This window comes from Syngnathoides biaculeatus, chromosome 14, assembly GCF_019802595.1.
Source record: "Syngnathoides biaculeatus isolate LvHL_M chromosome 14, ASM1980259v1, whole genome shotgun sequence".
NCBI classification, from domain to species: Eukaryota; Metazoa; Chordata; class Actinopteri; order Syngnathiformes; family Syngnathidae; genus Syngnathoides; species Syngnathoides biaculeatus.
In genome coordinates this window covers 24,282,489-24,299,887 of record NC_084653.1, presented here as the reverse complement: position 1 = coordinate 24,299,887, position 17,399 = coordinate 24,282,489, and the positions used below count along the sequence as shown (strand labels likewise).

At 44.6% G+C, this 17,399-nt stretch overlaps 2 protein-coding genes across 3 annotated transcripts; one reads left to right on the top strand and one right to left on the bottom strand.

Moving 5' to 3' along the window:
* Window positions 1-498: 498 nt before the first annotated feature.
* Window positions 499-9,391, bottom strand: si:ch211-214p13.9 (cell surface glycoprotein CD200 receptor 1). Of its 2 annotated transcripts, XM_061840793.1 has the most exons (7): window positions 9,373-9,391; window positions 4,907-5,044; window positions 2,771-3,082; window positions 2,303-2,578; window positions 1,332-1,428; window positions 828-867; window positions 499-698 (listed from the first exon to the last, which is right to left on the bottom strand). In XM_061840793.1, exons 2-7 carry the CDS (start codon window positions 4,974-4,976, stop codon window positions 627-629), a joined length of 867 nt encoding a protein of 288 aa, XP_061696777.1. In that variant the 5' UTR covers window positions 4,977-5,044; window positions 9,373-9,391; the 3' UTR covers window positions 499-626. The 2 variants fall into 2 exon arrangements, with proteins under 2 accessions (XP_061696777.1, XP_061696776.1); XM_061840792.1 differs by lacking the exon at window positions 9,373-9,391 and having other exon boundaries at window positions 828-870.
* Window positions 8,270-16,142, top strand: cfap91 (cilia and flagella associated protein 91). The gene is made up of 17 exons (XM_061840784.1): window positions 8,270-8,755; window positions 8,858-8,928; window positions 9,326-9,471; window positions 9,541-9,624; window positions 10,406-10,465; window positions 10,542-10,720; window positions 10,802-10,979; window positions 12,744-12,901; window positions 12,992-13,168; window positions 13,986-14,125; window positions 14,209-14,298; window positions 14,369-14,440; window positions 14,521-14,667; window positions 14,751-14,972; window positions 15,041-15,189; window positions 15,287-15,378; window positions 15,510-16,142. The coding sequence occupies exons 1-17, from the start codon at window positions 8,674-8,676 to the stop codon at window positions 15,683-15,685; spliced, it is 2,223 nt and encodes a 740-aa protein (XP_061696768.1). The 5' UTR covers window positions 8,270-8,673; the 3' UTR covers window positions 15,686-16,142.
* The last annotated feature ends 1,257 nt before the right edge of the window (window positions 16,143-17,399 follow it).

Here is a 17,399-nt window from a genome sequence, read left to right as displayed (position 1 = left end):
CTCAGAACTGTGGGGCCGACGCTTTCCAGCTTATCCCACCGTGCCGCCCTTAAAAAATACTTACAGTGTGCATTCCCTGAAAAGCTGCTGATGGTGTAGCGGTACACACGCCTGCCTTTGGTGCGGGCAGCGCGGGATCGATTCCCGGTCAGTGATGGTGTTGATATCTTCTCTGCGACTGGCAACCGGTTCAGTGTTAATGCTGGCTTTTGCCCAAAGCTAAGTGGGATAGGCTCCAGCTTTCCTGCAACCCTTGTGAGGATAAGTGGCTTGGACAATGACATATATTGGAATCTGTCTGTTATCCAAAGTGCACAGTGACTTCCCAAACATCCTGTACATATTTTTTTTTTTTAGTGTTGTAAACCAACCTGAAGTGTGTCTAAACATACAGTTTACGACAGTATATACAAGTCGTGAAAGTAAAATATCGTGTATGTCAAACATAACTATACTCCAATATATTATATGATTTAAAAAAAAAAACAACACAAAATGTGCTTTTCCCTAAGTGGTTTGTTTTCCCAACTGCATTTCTAGTTGTTAACATAGCACAAGAGTGTTGGGCTTAGTTGAGAGAAGCCCAAGTGTTGCTTTTTGTCTTTGTTTGTTTGTTTTTCTTCACTTCAAGAGTCATAGATGGAGTTGACACGTTGCACGTAGCTGGCGTAGGGCTCCACTTCCTCTACCTCCTCTTTCTGGAGAAACGCACAAGAGAGAAGTGGCATTATCGAAACGCAAAAGCAGACACCAAGAAGGAAGACACATCGCCACAACAAAAAAAAAAAAAAAAAAAAAAGAAAAAAAAATAGTTTCATAACACCCACAGGCTCCGATACAGATGGAGAGGAGTCGGCCAGCGGGCAGCTTCTGGTAAAAGAAACAAAAGTGTTCAGTATCCGGGAAACAATGTAGTCACGTTAGAAAAAAAAAAAAAAAAAACTCTGAAAAATTACCTCCCTACAAAAAACACTTTTTAAAAAAATACAATAGCGAACTAGTAAAATAAAGCAGATTTTAAGCAGAAGAAATACGCTGAAGTGTAGATTTATTAGACAAAATAAAGAATTAAATGAAAGAGAAAATTAAGTGAATTAATACCAAAATACATTCATGAAATATCATTAGTAAATCATACAATAAAATTATATGGGGATAGAATTTTAAATGTTCTGAAAAAAAACCCAAAAATATAATAAAATACCATAAATTACAGTAGTCTAACTACAATAAATAAAAAAACAGATTAAATTGATTAAATTAAATGGATTACGTGATAAATAAAATGAATACATTAAATGTAAAAATGGACGGTACGTAGAAATTCTCACCTGAGCATGATTTTCTTCTTACGTAGAAGGAATAATGTGCCGAATACCACGAGGACTGTGAAAATTATAAGAATCAACACCGTGGTGTACGGAAAACCTGGGGGGTGGGGGGGGACAAAGAAAAAAAAAACCAAAGTTGTCACATTCTCAAAAAGGCATACGTATCACAAACCACGTTGAACGCACCATTATTGAATCATTTTGATTCGGCTGAAAAAAAACTCTTCCAACGTTTAAATGAGCCATTGAGGACGAGAGGAGGGAAACTTTGCAGCACAGTCAGAAAATGTTGGGGCGTTATTTTAAATCACTTCAGGTCTTCGATTCGGAGTAAAGCAAAGCAAAGCAAAGCAAAGCAATTTGATTTAAAAAGAACATTTCACACGCAAGGTAACTAAAAGTGCTTTGCATGATTGAAAGCGTTGGAAAAACAAACAGCTTATAAACACTTTATAAGAGAAAAAAATGGAATGAAAACAGCATGCAGGGCAAGAAATGTAATTTAAAAACAGAAAGGCGAAAACGTTTTAAAACATTCACACGTTGAGCTGACGTCACTTCTTTTGGCAACTTATTCCTTTTGCGTGCAGCGGAATCGTAATCGGAATCATCAGTTTGCTTGGCTGATGATGATTGAACCCAAAAATGGGAACGAACCAGCGGTATGGACGATCGAGAATGAAATCGGAATTGCTCCATTTGTATGAATTTCTATTTCTATCCCTAATTGATGTAAACCAAGATGCAGATGCGCTGCCAAGACCAACTTAAACCGCTGAATCTTCCATCGAGCGGCCATCTTGGAAATGTAGAACGTTAGCGCGGTCCGATTAAACGCGGCGGCCTTTCAGCTTCATAGCCGGCAGTCACTCGGCGACTTTGCGCGTGACAAACAAAATCAAAATGTGCTCTTCTTCCGACTCCGGATGAAGAACACCGAACCGATGGCAAAAAGTCCGCGGCGCGCATACCTTTTCGGAACTTCGGCACCAACGTCTTCTCCCCTTGCCAGAACGGATGCTTGACGACGCACGTCAAGTTTCCGGCGTTCCCGGCGCCCTCGGGTAGTTTTAGGTTGCTTTCCACCGAGAAGAAGCCGCCGGCGCTCCGGCGCGTCTCCACGGAAGACGAGTTCCCGGCGTGGCGCCACGCGACGGCGGCGGCCGGCTTCCCTCCCTCGGCCTTGCACACGGCCACCGTGCTGTCGTCGTCCCTCCGTTCCAACCAGGAGGAGATCCGGGGAGGAACTGTAGCGGCGTAGACCACAGAAGAAGTGACAAATACTGCAGTCCAGACTCAGAATCTTGGGTAGTGAGACGGTCAATATCGTCCGGACGCCATTTTGCTATGGCTATTTATCTTCTATTGAAATTAGGCACCGTTAAACTTGTCGATATTGTCATGATGAATTTCATTTCCAAAATACATGAATTTGTAACCTGTGATTGACACGCTGATGTTGCAAGTCCGGCTTCCTCCTTGGAAAACCACCTCGCACTTGTACAAGCCCACGTCGCGCTCGGAGAAGTTGGGGACGTGCAGGTAGTAGCGGTCCTCCGAGGCGTTCCGCAGGGCCTTGCCGTTTGCGCAGATGTCCGCGGGTGTGCCCGGGACCTGGCTGCTTCTGCCCACCTTGCAGGGTTTCTGCCCCACCAGGTCCATCTTCCAGATGATGTACATCACCTTTGACCATGACGCGTTGCCGCAGTTCAGCTCGACTTCGCTGCCCACGTTGAAGGACAAGTAGACCACTGGCAGCAGGAGTACAAATAAAAGATCGTTATTACCTTTTTGCAAAAGGACACGCTTTGGATCTACAGCGCCTCGGAAATTCAGGCCCATGAAGCTCACGTTCGCTGATAGATCCGATTGAAGTGATTCCTGAGTTGGGTGCTAATCAGGTTTGAATGTGGCTTGTGAAACTGAATTCATCTTTTCCAAATCTGTGTTCAGTCACAAGGACTTTGCGCAATTACTTTTTCGTAGAGAACAGGTGTCAAACTCAGAGCCCGGGGGCCAGATCTGGGCCGCCACGTGATTTTATGTGGCCCGCGAAGCCGCATCTTGAGTGTCAATTTCCACGATTCTTGTAGAAATCTGTACCAAAATTTCTAATTGTCAAATATCATTAAATGATAAAGTTGAGATATGAGGTCCTGTGTATAATTATTTGGAGATGTGTGTGTGTGTGTGGGGGGGGGGGGGACGACTTTTCTTTGTTTACAACAGAGGTGTCAAACTCGAGGCCCGGGGGGCCAGATCCGTCCCGCCACATGACGGTGTGTGGCCCGCGAAGCCAAATCTACAGTGTCAATTTCCGTGATTCTTGTAAAAATCGGGACCACAATTTCAAATTGTCGCGTATCATAAACGGTAAAGTTGCGATGTTACAAGCATTTTTGTGTCACCAAACGTGAATAGTTGAAAAACACGTTACCCTTGATTTCTGATTCCAGAAACTAGTTCATAAATTGATGATGTAAATATGATGAGATGATTAAATATTTTCGTTCTACAGTCGTAACGGCCCTCTGAGGGGAAACCCGGAACAACAATGTGAGGGTCAGAAAGGGCGGCATTGGTGGCTCAGCTGGAAAGCATTGTTCTCACAGTTCTGAGGTCCCGGGTTCGATCCTGGACCCGCCTGTGTGGAGTTTGCGTGTTCTTCCCCGTCCCTGTGTGGGTTTTTTTCCAGGCACTCCGGTTTCCTCCCACATCCCAAAAACGTGCAACATTAATTGAACACTCTAAATTGCCCCAAGGTGTGATCGTGAATGCATCAGTTTGTCTCTCTGTGGCCTGCGATTGGCCGGCGACCAGTTCAGGGTGTACCCCGCCTCCTGCCCGTTGATAGCTGGGATAGGATCCAGCACTCCCGCGACCCTTGTGAGGATAAGCGGCTAAGAAAATGGACGGATGGTCAACAGGTTTGAGATTTGGGGGCCTTCATGAATTGAATTGTCATTTGAAGACTCCATTTCATATTTCCTTGCGTTGTCTCTGAGTGATACGAAAATATGATTTGAAATCTTCGTGCGTGATAGATATGGGAAAAAAAAGAAAAAATTCAGGAGGGGGGGCAAATACTTTTCCACGGCACCGGAAGTCGGTATAGAAATCTGTGTGCTCATTTTGAAAACAAGAAAGGCCAAGCATCGAGCAGCCTCTTCAGTGGAACATGTTGCAAAGCCCGCACACCCTCCCGCCCCCCTTCACACTTTTTTTTCCAGCTATCAACATTCTGACTCAGAACAACACTCAGGCATGGCAAACAGAAAACAGCAATTTGTGACATATTATCATAAATGAATTAACACCTCTCTCAAAATAAGAACAAATGTAATTTAAAAAAAATCAATAGGAAAAAAAAACACCAGCAGAGAATAATCGCTATTAGTAAATTACTACATTTCCAATAATAAACATTAAAAAAAGAACAATTCATGTCAGAATAAATTTTAAATGATTCCATATTAATCTATCATCATTACCGTGTGCTGCGCATACACGTAAAGACATAATTTGTCTTCTCAAATTTTTTTTATTTGAAGCCACAATGCAGCAGGATTACAGACCTGAGTCCTGAGTCCACGCTCGGCACAGCAAAGAGAGAATCACAGCGAAAACCCCCGTCGGGTTCCTCATCTTCAGCGGCCTTAAACTGCATCTGAGTCACCGGCGGGTCGAGTCTGCCGCGGCGACTCCGACCGACCCTGTGCATAATGTGCTTTTAAAAGGAACAAGCGGTCTGTGGTCAACTACTAATCCCTCCCTTCTTCCTCCTCCGGCATGCGGTCACACAGGAAGAGGACTGCTGACTTGTTTTCTCTACTCGGTTTGCTACGTGTTAGCATTCCGAGCGTCAGCTTTTCATCACTTCGCATATGAATTTTTACCTGAGAACAGTGAAACATGGAAAATCAGTGCATATTGCGTGCAGCGGAATCGTAATCGGAATCATCAGTTTGCTTGGCTGATGATGATTGAACCAAAAAAATGGGAACGAACCAGCGATAAGCAGGATCTGCTCCAGTGTTGCTTCTGTCATTTTAGCATAAGTGATTTGTGCCTTTTATTTATTTTTTTTATCTTGCTATACAGTGGAAAAAAAAAAAAAAGTATTTGAACACCCTGCTATATTACACATTCTCCCACTTGGAAACCATGGAGGGGTCTGAAATTTTCATCGTAGGTGCATGTCCGCTGTGAGGGAGATAATCTAAAAAGAAAATCCAGAAATCACAATGTATGATTTTTTTTAACGATTTATTTGTGTGATACAGCCGCAAATAAGTATTTGAACACTTGTCTAGAATTCTGACCCTCAAAGACCTGTTAGTCCGCCTTGAAAAGTCCACCTCCACTCCATGTAATATCCAGGATCAGATGCACCCGTGTGAGGTCGCGAGCTCCATAAAGACCACTGTCCACCCCATACAATCAGTAAGACTCAAAACTTGTAACATGGCCAAGACCAAAGACACCAGCGACAAAATTGTAAAACTCCAAACGGCTGGAAAGGCCTACGGAGAAATTGCCAAAAAGGTCCACTGTTGGAGCAAATCATGAGAAAATGGAAGAAGCTAAACATGACGGTCAATCTCAATCGGAGTGGAGCCCCGTGCAAGATATCACCTCGTGGGGTCTCAATCATCCTGGGAAAGGTGAGGAATCAGCCCAGGACTACAGGACTACAGGACTACATGACAGGACTTGGTCCGTGACCTGAAAAGAGATGGGACCACTGTTTCCAAGGTGACAGTTGCTAATACACTTTTTTGAAATCATGCATGGCATGAAAGGTTCCCCTGCTTAAACCAGCACATGTCAAGTCCCGTCTTAAGTTTGCCAATCACCATTTGGATGATACAGAGGAGTCCTGGGAGAAGGTTTTGTGGTCAGATGAGACCAAAATGGAACTTTTTGGGCATAATTCCAAGAACCGTGTTTGGAGGAAGACGAACGACGAGTTCCATCCCAAGAACACCGTCCCTACTGTGAAGCATCGGGGGTGGTAGCATCATGCTTTGGGGGTGTTTTTCTGCACATGGGACAGGCCGACTGCACTGTATTAAGGAGAGGATGACCGCGGCCGTGTATTGTGAGATTTTGGGGAACAACAACCTCTTTCCCTCAGTCAGAGCATTGAAGATGGGTCGCGGCTTGCTGGGTCTTTCAACATGACAATGACCCGAAGCGCACAGCCAGGAAAACCAAGCACTGGCTCCGGAAGAAGCATATCAAGATTCTGGCGTGGCCTAGCCAGTCTCCAGACTTAAACCCAATGGAAAATCTTTGGAGGGAGCTGAAACTCTGTTTCTGAGAGACAGACCTGGAGATCTGTGTGGAGGAGTGGGCCAAAATCCCTCCTGCAGTGTGTGAAAAGCTGGTGAACAACTACAAGAAACGTTTGACCTCTGTCATTGCAAACAATGGCTACTGTACCAAATATTAACATTGTTTTTTTTTCTCAGGTGTTCAAATACTTAGTTGGAGCTTAATCTTTAAAAAAAAAAAAAAAAAAATCATACATCATGATTTCTGGATTTTTCTTTTTAGATGATCTTTCTCACGGTGGACCAGCACCTATGATGAAAATTTCCGACCCGTTCATGAGTTTTAAGTGGGAGAACTTGCAATGTAGCAGGGTGTTCAAATACTTATTTTCTTCACTGTATTTACAGCTGTCAACTGTCACACGTTGGGTGTTTCATTTGAAATTAATTCATTCACCGGCGGCCTTCCCGGTTTCACGTGGATATTTGCCGTCAATGGCGTTGGCTTATCAAACAAAAACTTATTGAAGTCGTTCAGAAGTATGAACTCGACACTTGTTATGAGCAGTTGGGGGCAAATGAATCAGAGGTCAGAGCGCCATTAGGTGCGCTTTGAGAAATCAAACAGAAACAGAAAATGCGGCTAGTTCGTATGCACCGAGAAGTGCGGAGAGGGTGTTGAAAAGTACTTTTCGCGTCATCCAAAACGACACAAAGCCTCCATTTTTTTCTGTGGTCTAATATTAACCCGTCGTCGTCTGAATTCTGAGGCCGCGGAGCTTCGGATGACGGCGAGCTGGCTTGCTTGGTTTAGTTTTTGCGAGGCTTCTTAGTTGCTCAGGTCAGTTAGCTTCCCCTGGCCTAAAAAAGAATTTAACATTTGAAGATAAATTTGACTTTAGGGAAGAGGAAGGAAATACATAATGATGATGCAACGCTGGCACACTGATGAATGAGTGCGTGTATCCACTGAGTCACTCAGATAAAACTGACATCCTGTTGATGTCAAATGCAACTTTAGACAAACTCAGTGCGGCCCAAAAACAGAAAACTTTCGTGTACTTTTCTCAGTTGTTGTTTTCTCATCTTCCAATTAATACAGATAGAAGACCTCGATGACGCTGTTTGAGTATACAGTACTTGATTTGAAGTTCATATTCATGTTGACTAAATTCCGTTTTTGTAACGGGGCGAAAAAAAAAAAAAAAAAAAACAAGACCAGAGAAACCTGATATCAGTTGCAAACAACGTTCACACGGACTGTGGCTGTGCAAAAATGACAAAACTAAATTTTAACATTATCAATGAGTACGTTTTTAAATTCAACTAAAACGTTTTCATCGTTTTAAGAATTAATATTACATTTTCTCATTAACTCACGTTGTATTATTTTGTACTGTATTCTACAAAACATTAATTTTCATGTTATATTATTAGCACCGAGCCTCTAATATTATATTATTTATGTATTAAGCGTAGTATTGACATGAATAATTAATTTTATGTGTTTTTAATTTTAGACAAGAAACATTTCACGATACCGTCTTGGGTGGCCTTTCTCGAAGTGCATCATGGGAGTTGTAGTTGATTCCCCCCGTCTCTGTTTTGTTTTGTATTTTTGATTTTTTTTTTTTGTCAACAAAAAATGAACATTCCGAACACTTCAGTCCATTCAGACTTTAATTCTTCAAACGGACGCTGCATTGTTTCATTTCAACGTCAACCACGTTGTTGATTATATTTATTTTTTTTCAAGTTTACGGTCTCCATGGTTACATGGTCGTTCTGGACTGTGGCGGATGCTAGCAACAGTTGCTAGCACTGCGCACGAATAAAAACACATTAGTAAAAATACAGCAATAAAGCAGCGGGTGTCTAAATATAGCTCTATATGATATAAGAAACACAAGATAGTATTGACATGCCGGTAAACTCGTTAAAATCGCCATTTTTTCGACGCCGGTGACGTCATAGAGAACGTGTGCCCTCCTGAGTAACGCGATAATCATTAAAACTCGATAGCGCCGTTTGTGTATGTTTTCGTGGAATCCAAGAAATATTAAAAAATGACTGCTGTGACTCGCACCGTTCCCAAGCCCGTCGACGCTAAAGTTGTCAAACGGGAGCGGGTTTATGACTACTTGTACGGTAAGTCGTGCACTTTTATTCAACTGGCGAGCTCGAACGAGCTCATGTTTTGGGGGACATTTTTTTTTTTTTTCCATTAATGTCGCCTTTTTTGTCCCGCAGAGCCGATATATTACCTTTCTTCCGAAGTCGACCATGTCAAGTCCAGTTTTACCACCTTTAAGGAGCGAGTTGTAAGTCACTAGCTTGTAAAATACGGCCAAAACATTAGGTACACCTGTATTATTTGCAGTCGTGGAAAAAATATGTATTATCTTAGACTCCCCTTGTTTCTTCAATTTGTTGTTCATTATTAATACCTGGTAAAATAATAGCACTGCATATTGGGGGGTAAAAATGTGGACAGGCCTGCAACGCCTCCTGTTAATAATCTTTTAAAAGTATATATTATTATGTTAAAATTGTTACAGTATTTCTGATGGCTAAATGCATTCACATTTGGATGAATTATTTTAGTATCGTCACATTGTATTCCAAATGTGCAGTTCTAAAATGAACTGTTGGGCCACCGTACTTGGGTTTACACAGGTGGATTTAAAATTTTTTTTTTTTACGACACGACATCTGCAGAGAAAATTGCCAGAGTTCGAAACCATGTTCAGCAACGGGAGGGTCACCTTTCGTCTGGACCCATCCGATCCGTTGCCGCCTTCCGTGGACCGCCGTTGGCGTGGCAATGCGGAACAGCGACGGCAGGCCCTGCAGCACCTGGCTGGGTAACAAATACACACACACAAGCACACGCACACAAGTTGTTGTCACTCATAATTGTTCTCCATTGGCAGATTTATTCCAAGTATCCAACCGTTGATGAAAAAAAGAGAAGCGGGTGACCCGAGTGGAGCTGATCGATGGAAATATTTTAAAAGGTCGGAGCTTTGCCTCTTTCTCTGGAATCCATCCATTTTCTTTGCCGCTTATCCTCACGAGGGTCGCGGGGAGTGCCGGAGCCTATCCATGCTGGCAACGGGCAGGAGGCGGGGTAGGTACACCCTGAACTGGTCGCCGGGCCAATCGCAGGGCACATCGAGATAAACGGCTGCGCTCACAATCGCACCTAAGGATAATTTAGTGTGTCCAATTAATGTTGCATGTTTTTGGGATGCGGGAGGAAACCGGAGTGCCCACACGGGCATGGGGAGAACATGCAAACTCCACACAGGCGGGTCCAGGATTGAACCCGGGACCTCAAAACTGTGAGGCCAACGCTTTACAGCATGTAAATAATAATCTTTTTTTTTTGTGGGGGTGGGGGGTGGGGAAGACGACGACACTGCTGTTGTGTGTTCATTTTGTTTTTGTTTTTACTTTTATGACGGCGGCACGGTGTGTAAGTGGGTAAAGAGTTGGCCTCACAGTTTTGAGAACCCAGGTTCGATGCCTTGAGTTCTCCCCGTGCCTGTGTGGGTTTTCTCCGGTCACTTTGGTTTCCTCCCAAAAACATGCAACATTAATTAGACACTCTAAATTGACCATAGGTGCGATTGGCTGGCAACCAGTTCAGGGTGTATCCCGCCTCCTGCCCGTTGACAGCTGGGATAGGATCTGGCACTCCCCGCAACCCTCATGAGGATAAGCGGCAAACAAAAATGGATGGATGGAATGATGGACTTTTTTTTGACGATTTTGGCTTTGTCGTGTTTCTTCCAGGCCTCTTCTTCCATGCGTGCAACAGATTCCCTTAATTGGGACTCGTGATGGTTATCGTCAGTAAGTTCAACACTGTCTTTGTTTTTGTTTCTTCGGTGCGGGGGCGCTACTTTTTTTTTTTTAATTCCATCAATAGAGATGACTTGGAAGCCGTTGGCAGACTACACGCTGAGGGTCTTCCCACCCACTTCACCGTGGCGGTGCAGACAGACTACAGGGAGAGCGAAGCCCAGACGGACCCGTACAGCCCCGACTACGTGCTACGCGCCGGCGCCCCCCCTCCGGAGCTGCTGGCGCTGGCGTCTTTCACCTGGGGTACGCGTTATACTCGGGCGCCCTTCGGACCGTCGTATCGCCTATCATGCTTTTGTGAATCGCTCGCCCTTTCCCGATCAGACCGAGGTCTGCCCGCGAGCTTTGAAGAAGTGGAGATGATCGAGCGGGCCCGGGCCAGACGGGCGTGGGAGGAGAGGCTGCCCCGGCTCGAGGACCCGAACCTTCTGCGCAAAAGGAGGCGCATGATGGAGGAAATGGAGGCGAGAGAGTGGGCCTTCAGAGAAGGAAAAATACAGAAGTAAATGCTTTTATTGACTCATTTATTCAGAGTCTATTGATTTAAAGGTCATTTTTATTTGTCGTTATGATTGTTGGATTCTCGTCGTTGAAACGAATGAAAATCGGATGAAAACATTTTTGGATCTACGTTTTAGTAATGGAAAGGATCTCTTTATAGAGCTCGTGCACGTGACATCACAGTTTGCACGGCGCCATATTGCAGGTCAAACCTAGCCGTTCTGGACTGCGGGAGCCGTTGAACCGGAGCAGATTTTTCAAAATCGCCCGAGATTTGTTGTGCAGATATTCAAAGAGGTCAGTCTACGGAAAAGGCCAGAAAATATCGATGGATTTCGGCAATTAAACGTGATGGATGGTGCCCAACCAAAATACGCACACGCCCGTGTAGCGATCGCTTCATTTCAGGTAGGAATTATTCTTCTCTATCTCAAATTACCAAGGGGAGTATTTATAATGCCAAGTTGGCTCATTTGAGAACAATGCGTATTAAAAAAAATTGTGTCGCAGAGGTTTACGGAGGTTAATGTGTGGGCACAATCGCTTCCGTGTACATTCCGTGGAGACGACTCTGCCCTCTTATTTTTGTTTTTTCAGTCATAGTGAATGAATGAGAGTTTGTGGAAAACCAGGGGTCATTTATTTTAATATTGGTATTTGTATAATACTAGCTAAAAAGATTGATCCAGATCCAGCAACAAAGCATTTGTATGCGTGCAGACTTTTCTACGCTTTCAAACATTCCCGTGTAAATCTCGATGACTTACTCACCAGATCCAAGTGTAGATCCAGTTGTCTAAGCCAAGCAGAAGCAAATCAACAGTCCATTTTCTTATCGGCGAAAACATCGACTTTGGCATTAAATACAGGTCCTCTATGCAGAGTTGATCTAGTTTTCCCACGTACCTTTGTTTATTTTCACCTTCTAAATGTCTTAACGGTATCGGACAAAACTCTGGGCGTCGTGCTACAAGACATATTTTTGTGTCGTCTCCAACCAACTTAGCATTGAACAATGCTTTGTTAGACTGGCAATATGGTGACGTAAACAAAAGTCACGTGATTTTGTGACGTAGGTGCACGAGCTTTATTGGAAAATATCAGTTTGAAAACATTGTAAAGGCGAATGTAAAGAAGTCATTTACGTATTCAGCTAATTTCATTTGTTGTTCCTTTAAAACACAGGTGTCAAACTCAAGGCCCGGGGGCCAGATCCAGCCAGCCGCACGATTTTATGTGGCCGGCAAAGCCAAATCTAGAGTGTCAATTTTCATGATTCTTGTAAAAATTGGTCCCAAAATTTCTAATTGTCGTGTATCATAAATAGTCAAGTTGAGATATAAGGAGCATTTTTGTGTTACCAAACATGAATAGTTGGGGGGGAAAAAAAAAACATTACCCCTGATTTCCGATTCCAAAACTAGTTCATAATATGATTCATTTACAATTCAATATATATATTTTTTTTCAACAGTCGTAACAGCCCTCTGAGGGAAACCAGAACTACAACGTGGCCCGCGAGAAAAATGACTTTGATTTTGCTTTAAAAGGAGTCAAAAAAACGTCAGCTTTGTGGTAGGACAGTAACGTGCTGTGTTAATTGCTCAATTCTCGTCACATTCATTTTTATGAATCATTTTTTTGTTATCTTATTACTTTTTTATTTTAAAACATTTTCATTGATATTTTCTCGTTTTACTTCCAAAGCAATGTAGTCTCGAGTCGAGCAAACATGATCTCGGACTCACCCCCGTGTCGTCCGCAGGCTGCAGGACGCCCGTCTGGCCGTGCTGGGGGAGATCCTGCAGCAGAGGGACCGGGCCCAGGTGACCCTGACCAAAGAGAAACTCAACCACATTTACTCCAAGCTCCTCAAGGAGAAGGAGAGCAAGCTGCACAAGGTGGACAAGGAACACATGCGATGTGAGAGCCACGGTGTTGCTGCGGTGGACTAAGTGCACGTCGAACTCGTCGTTGACCGTAAACGGAACCCCCCACAAAATATGTATGCAGCAATGAGGAAGCTGGAGGCTAAGCGGAGGAACATGGAGGAGAACATCAAGCAGCTGGGCACGTGTAAAGACTACACGGTGTACTCCTCGCTGACGTGCGCCTCGAGGGCGTGCGGCGACAACTTCGCCGTCAAGAAAGCGCAAAGTCAAGAGATCCAACGTCTGGAGACGTACGAGGGTGCGTACGGGAAATGTTTCGGCGGGGGGTTGGATACGTCTTTGGTGTGTACATTTAGTTCGATCCAAAAGATGAGTGCGCCTAAACTTGATCACGATCTGGATTTGAATACCGATTCTGATCCCAAACTCCCATCGGCAAAACAGAAACTAGACACTTGGGATAATGCAAAAAATAAATAAATAAATCACACATAACCAGAATGAAAATTGAATCGGATTGCATTTTTGTGAAATTCACAAACTTTTGATTATGATCGATAAAACTTCCAGCCACAATATAAACCACAGGTGTCAAACTCAAGGCCCGGGGGCCAGATCTGGCCCGCCACCTGATTTCACGTGCCCCGCGGAGCCAAATCATGTGTGACAACTTCCACGATTTTTGCTAAAATCTACACCAAAATTTCCTACTGGCCAATCCTAAGTGATAATATTGAGATATTCCAAGAATTTTTGTGTTGCCAAACATCAACAATAGTTGAAAAACCCTTCCGTTGATTTATGATTCCAAAACTACTTCATCAATTCCACATGTAAATATGATTAGGGACTCAAGAGATTTCATAACGGCTCTCCGAGAGAAACCGTAACTACAATGTGCCCTCTGACAAAAAATGAGTCTGACACCCCTGAAATAAACAAATACATGAATCCATTTTCTAAGCCACTTATCTTCACAAGGGTCCCGTGACTTGTGAGGATAAGCAGCTTCGGAGACAGGCACACCACATAGCTTTGGTACCGGTACAGATGCTATCATGTTGGAACATAGACCGACAACAAAAGGTGGCTAACGGTTAAATTCCTGCGACCAGGCTTACTTAACCGAGTCCAGAGACCCGGCGACGCTTTCCTTAAGCAGCAAAAGAAACTCGCCAAACCCAAAGTCAACACGAGCAAGGTCATCATCAAGCCCCCTGAAAGCAGGAGAAGCATTCTGTTGGAGAAATACAAGGTTATTAAAAAAAAAAACCAAAAAAAATGGAATAGCTTTAAAAGCCTCCACGCACTCACCGATTACCGTCTGTTCATGTGTAGGACCTGAAAGACGAGATTAGTAAATATCTCGTCAAAAAGGAAAAGCCCGCCACTCGTCCCGTCACCCCCACCGTGGAGGAGCCCCCGGAGGCCAGTTCACACCCCCGACGATAGCCGCTAATTTTTCGTCGCACCTCTGATTCGTCTTGTTGGTCTCCAGGGGGAGGAGGAGAAGGAGCTGGCGGTCATCCATTTGCAGAAACTCCTGAGGGGAAGAAGCATCCAAACGGAGGTGACGCACGTCCGCGCAAACCTTCTCGGCTTCATCTTCCAGTTCTTGCGCTCAACACGGGCCCGCGGGTCTGCGTGCAGATATTCACCGGCAAAGAGAACCACTTGGACCTCATCAAGGAGATGAGGACGGCGCACGCCCTGCGAGCAGAGGAGCAGCAGATGCAGAGGGCCGACAAAGCGATGGTCGTGGACCTCAAAGCCGAGAGAGACGAGATCCAGCTCGAGGTATTTGCACAAAAGAACAGATTTTTTGGCACGAGGACAAGCGCATCCCGATACTTGAGCCGTCTGTCCTTCCCCCTTGGCAGACGTCCCGCGAGGAGGCTCGCCACGCCGCCGCCGTGGGCGCCGAGCTGGAGTACGTGTTCGATACCCTGTCCAAGGAGCTGATCCGTCTCCAAGAGGAGCGGCGCATCCACGCCTTCACGCTGCTGGCCGAGCGGGAGCGTCTGCGGCGCGAGGCCGAGGAGAGCGGCAGGAGGCAGGCGGAGGAACGCCGCCGCAGGGAGGACGACCAGATCTTCAGAGAAGTACGTCGGCCGCTCAAAGTCTCGCCCGGGTGGATTTTGTGTCACGCGCGTTCGCGTCCGTGCGACAGGTGGTGAAGGTCCACCAGGAGACGGTAGACTTGTACTTTGAGGACATCATCCTGGATACCATGGAGATCACGGCGGACCAGCAAGCCCGAGAGGAGATCCGCAGGGTGGCCAAGGAGGTCAACGACATCGCCTACGCCATCGAGGAGAGGTGCCGGACCCTCGCCAGCACATTAATTGACGTGTGTATATATATATGTAAAAAAAAGAAAAACATAATTGATTCTTTTTTTTATGTGCGCAAGCAGCCGCAACAACCTTCAGTCCGAGGAGATCGTGTCGGAGTTGGTCTACGGCTTCCTGATTCCTGAAGTGGAGAAGATCAGAGTCAGGCAGAGAGGTACTTTGCCAGCGTTTCCGCACTCTGGACTCAGATCTAAAATAAATCGTGAACTTTCACGCTTTCCGCTGTAAGTAAGACGAACGAGACGGCCAGCTGGTGATTCGGGTTTTGTGTCCTCGCTCTCGTAGTGCACGAGAGGCAGCGCCGGCACCTGCTGGCGGTGCGCAGCATCGTGGAGGGCAACGCCGAGCCGCAGATCGTGGCGAGCACCATGGGCACGCCGCAGGTGACGCGCCCCTCCGAAGTGGCCGCCCGGCAGGTCCTGGACGACGCGCTGCTCCCAGGACCCAGCGGAGCCAAGTAGTCCCCATCAGGGAATTGGAAAACTGTTCAAAGTCTAACATTTTTATCCACAAACTACATTTTACGTAGGTTGCAACAGAGAGACCGGACAAGTCACAGAAATTTCATTGCATTTCTTCATAAATGCGGTTAAGACTTTCCACAAATTGATCCGCTCTGATCGGAATATGATCGGCACCCCATTTTCGTTGCCTGCCTTCATTTCTCAGGGGAACCCGAATGACTGACCGTGACTCACCTGGTTTTATCTCACTTCTTCCGAGGGCATCTTTGGTTTTTGACGAACCCCCTTTCTGATGATCTCGCCACAGATTCATCTTTAAATCTTAACCTGAAAAACTCCGCGAGTGGCCTCAAAAACAGTAAACGCGGTCATGTCATGTCAAATGTGAACTAGTGCAGGACTCTTGACACAGCTGCAACCACAAAAATGTCACAACTAAAAATATGAAGAACTACTTCCTTGTCGACTTTATTTAATTATTAGCAATGTGTGTGTGTTATAATAGACTGGAAAACGGCTGCCTGGATTATAAATTATTTAACTGAATTTGAAACCCTAACCCTTTTTAACCCAAATTTGAAACCACCTTTGAACCCTAAATTGAAATCCCAACACTGTTTTGAAACCCTAATTTTGACCTTACCCATTAATCCACAGATTTTGTGTACATTAGCTGTGCGTCGCGTTTGATGGCAGCCCTCAGGCCGACAACGCAGTACTCTCTGTCCGGCGTCAAGGGTGAATCGTTTCATTCGTTTTTTGTCCATTTTTGTGTCTCAGCGTTTTCCCATTGATTTAATCTTTCTCGTCCGCGAGGTGATTTGAATATTTTTTGTAAACGCAATCATTTTTGTCCTCATATGACATCACGTTCACCGTAATTTCCAGCCTATAACCTGCAACTTTTCCCACGCTTTCAACCCTGCGGCTTATGCGGTGATGCAGCTACTTTGTGCATTTTTTCTAACGGCCACAAGGGGGGGCACCCAAGCAGAAAAGGTAAGAGTGAGACCAGTGGAATATATGCACCGAGGAAGTGACTTTTAGCAGTATGTTGTTGTTTTTTTTTAACCGTCCCTGTTAGCGCTGCGCGAGTGTGGTGCTGCTGTGTTACTGCCGTGTCTCAGTGATTTTTACCGGTATGTTGTTTATATTTTTTTTTAACCGGCCTTGTTAGCGCCACGCTAGCGTGTTTCTGCTGTGTTGTACTGGGTGAGTTTTACAATCCGGTGCGCTCTGTAGGCTGGAAATTTCGGTACTTAATCTGGCAGGTTGCCATCTTTGTCATTTAAATCTCAAAGAGTAAGGGTGGTACGTATTAATTTCAAACAATGTCACTTTTTTTTTTTTTTTTTTTACTTGAGATGTTTGAAGGATTTACATGTACACTGAGAACTGAGAATGTACACAGACGGAATTTCCTGAGCCAAACAGAATTGCGTATTCACCAAAACAGACATTTCAGCTGCGGTTTCAAGCACATAACGAAAATATTTAATAACTTTTGTTTTAGAATAAAGAGCTGTAATAACATTCTTGAAAACAAGAATATTTTTTCCAACTCAGCAGATTCCATACTTTTGCACACCTGAAAAATTCTGAAATAGAATTCCATACTTGCATAGGAATACTAAAAAGTAATAACCGTGCGACAGCAGCTTTCAGGACACAAACGAAGGCTTGTTGATAAAAGACAAACAAATAAGTTTGT

What these genes read in the sequence shown, in the direction of transcription:
- si:ch211-214p13.9 (XM_061840792.1), bottom strand. Translation starts at nt 4,976, where the DNA reads ATGAGGAACCCGACGGGGGTTTTCGCTGTGATTCTCTCTTTGCTGTGC. An exon ending in AGCGTGGACTCAGGACTCAG is followed by an intron (nt 3,083 to 4,906) that starts GTCTGTAATCCT and finishes TCCTGCTGCCAG; the next exon opens with TGGTCTACTTGTCCTTCAAC. An exon ending in CTCCATCTGTATCGGAGCCT is followed by an intron (nt 699 to 827) that starts GTGGGTGTTATG and finishes GCGTTTCTCCAG; the next exon opens with AAAGAGGAGGTAGAGGAAGT.
- cfap91 (XM_061840784.1), top strand. Translation starts at nt 8,674, where the DNA reads ATGACTGCTGTGACTCGCACCGTTCCCAAGCCCGTCGACGCTAAAGTT. An exon ending in CCACCTTTAAGGAGCGAGTT is followed by an intron (nt 8,929 to 9,325) that starts GTAAGTCACTAG and finishes CGACATCTGCAG; the next exon opens with AGAAAATTGCCAGAGTTCGA. An exon ending in GCCTACGCCATCGAGGAGAG is followed by an intron (nt 15,190 to 15,286) that starts GTGCCGGACCCT and finishes GTGCGCAAGCAG; the next exon opens with CCGCAACAACCTTCAGTCCG.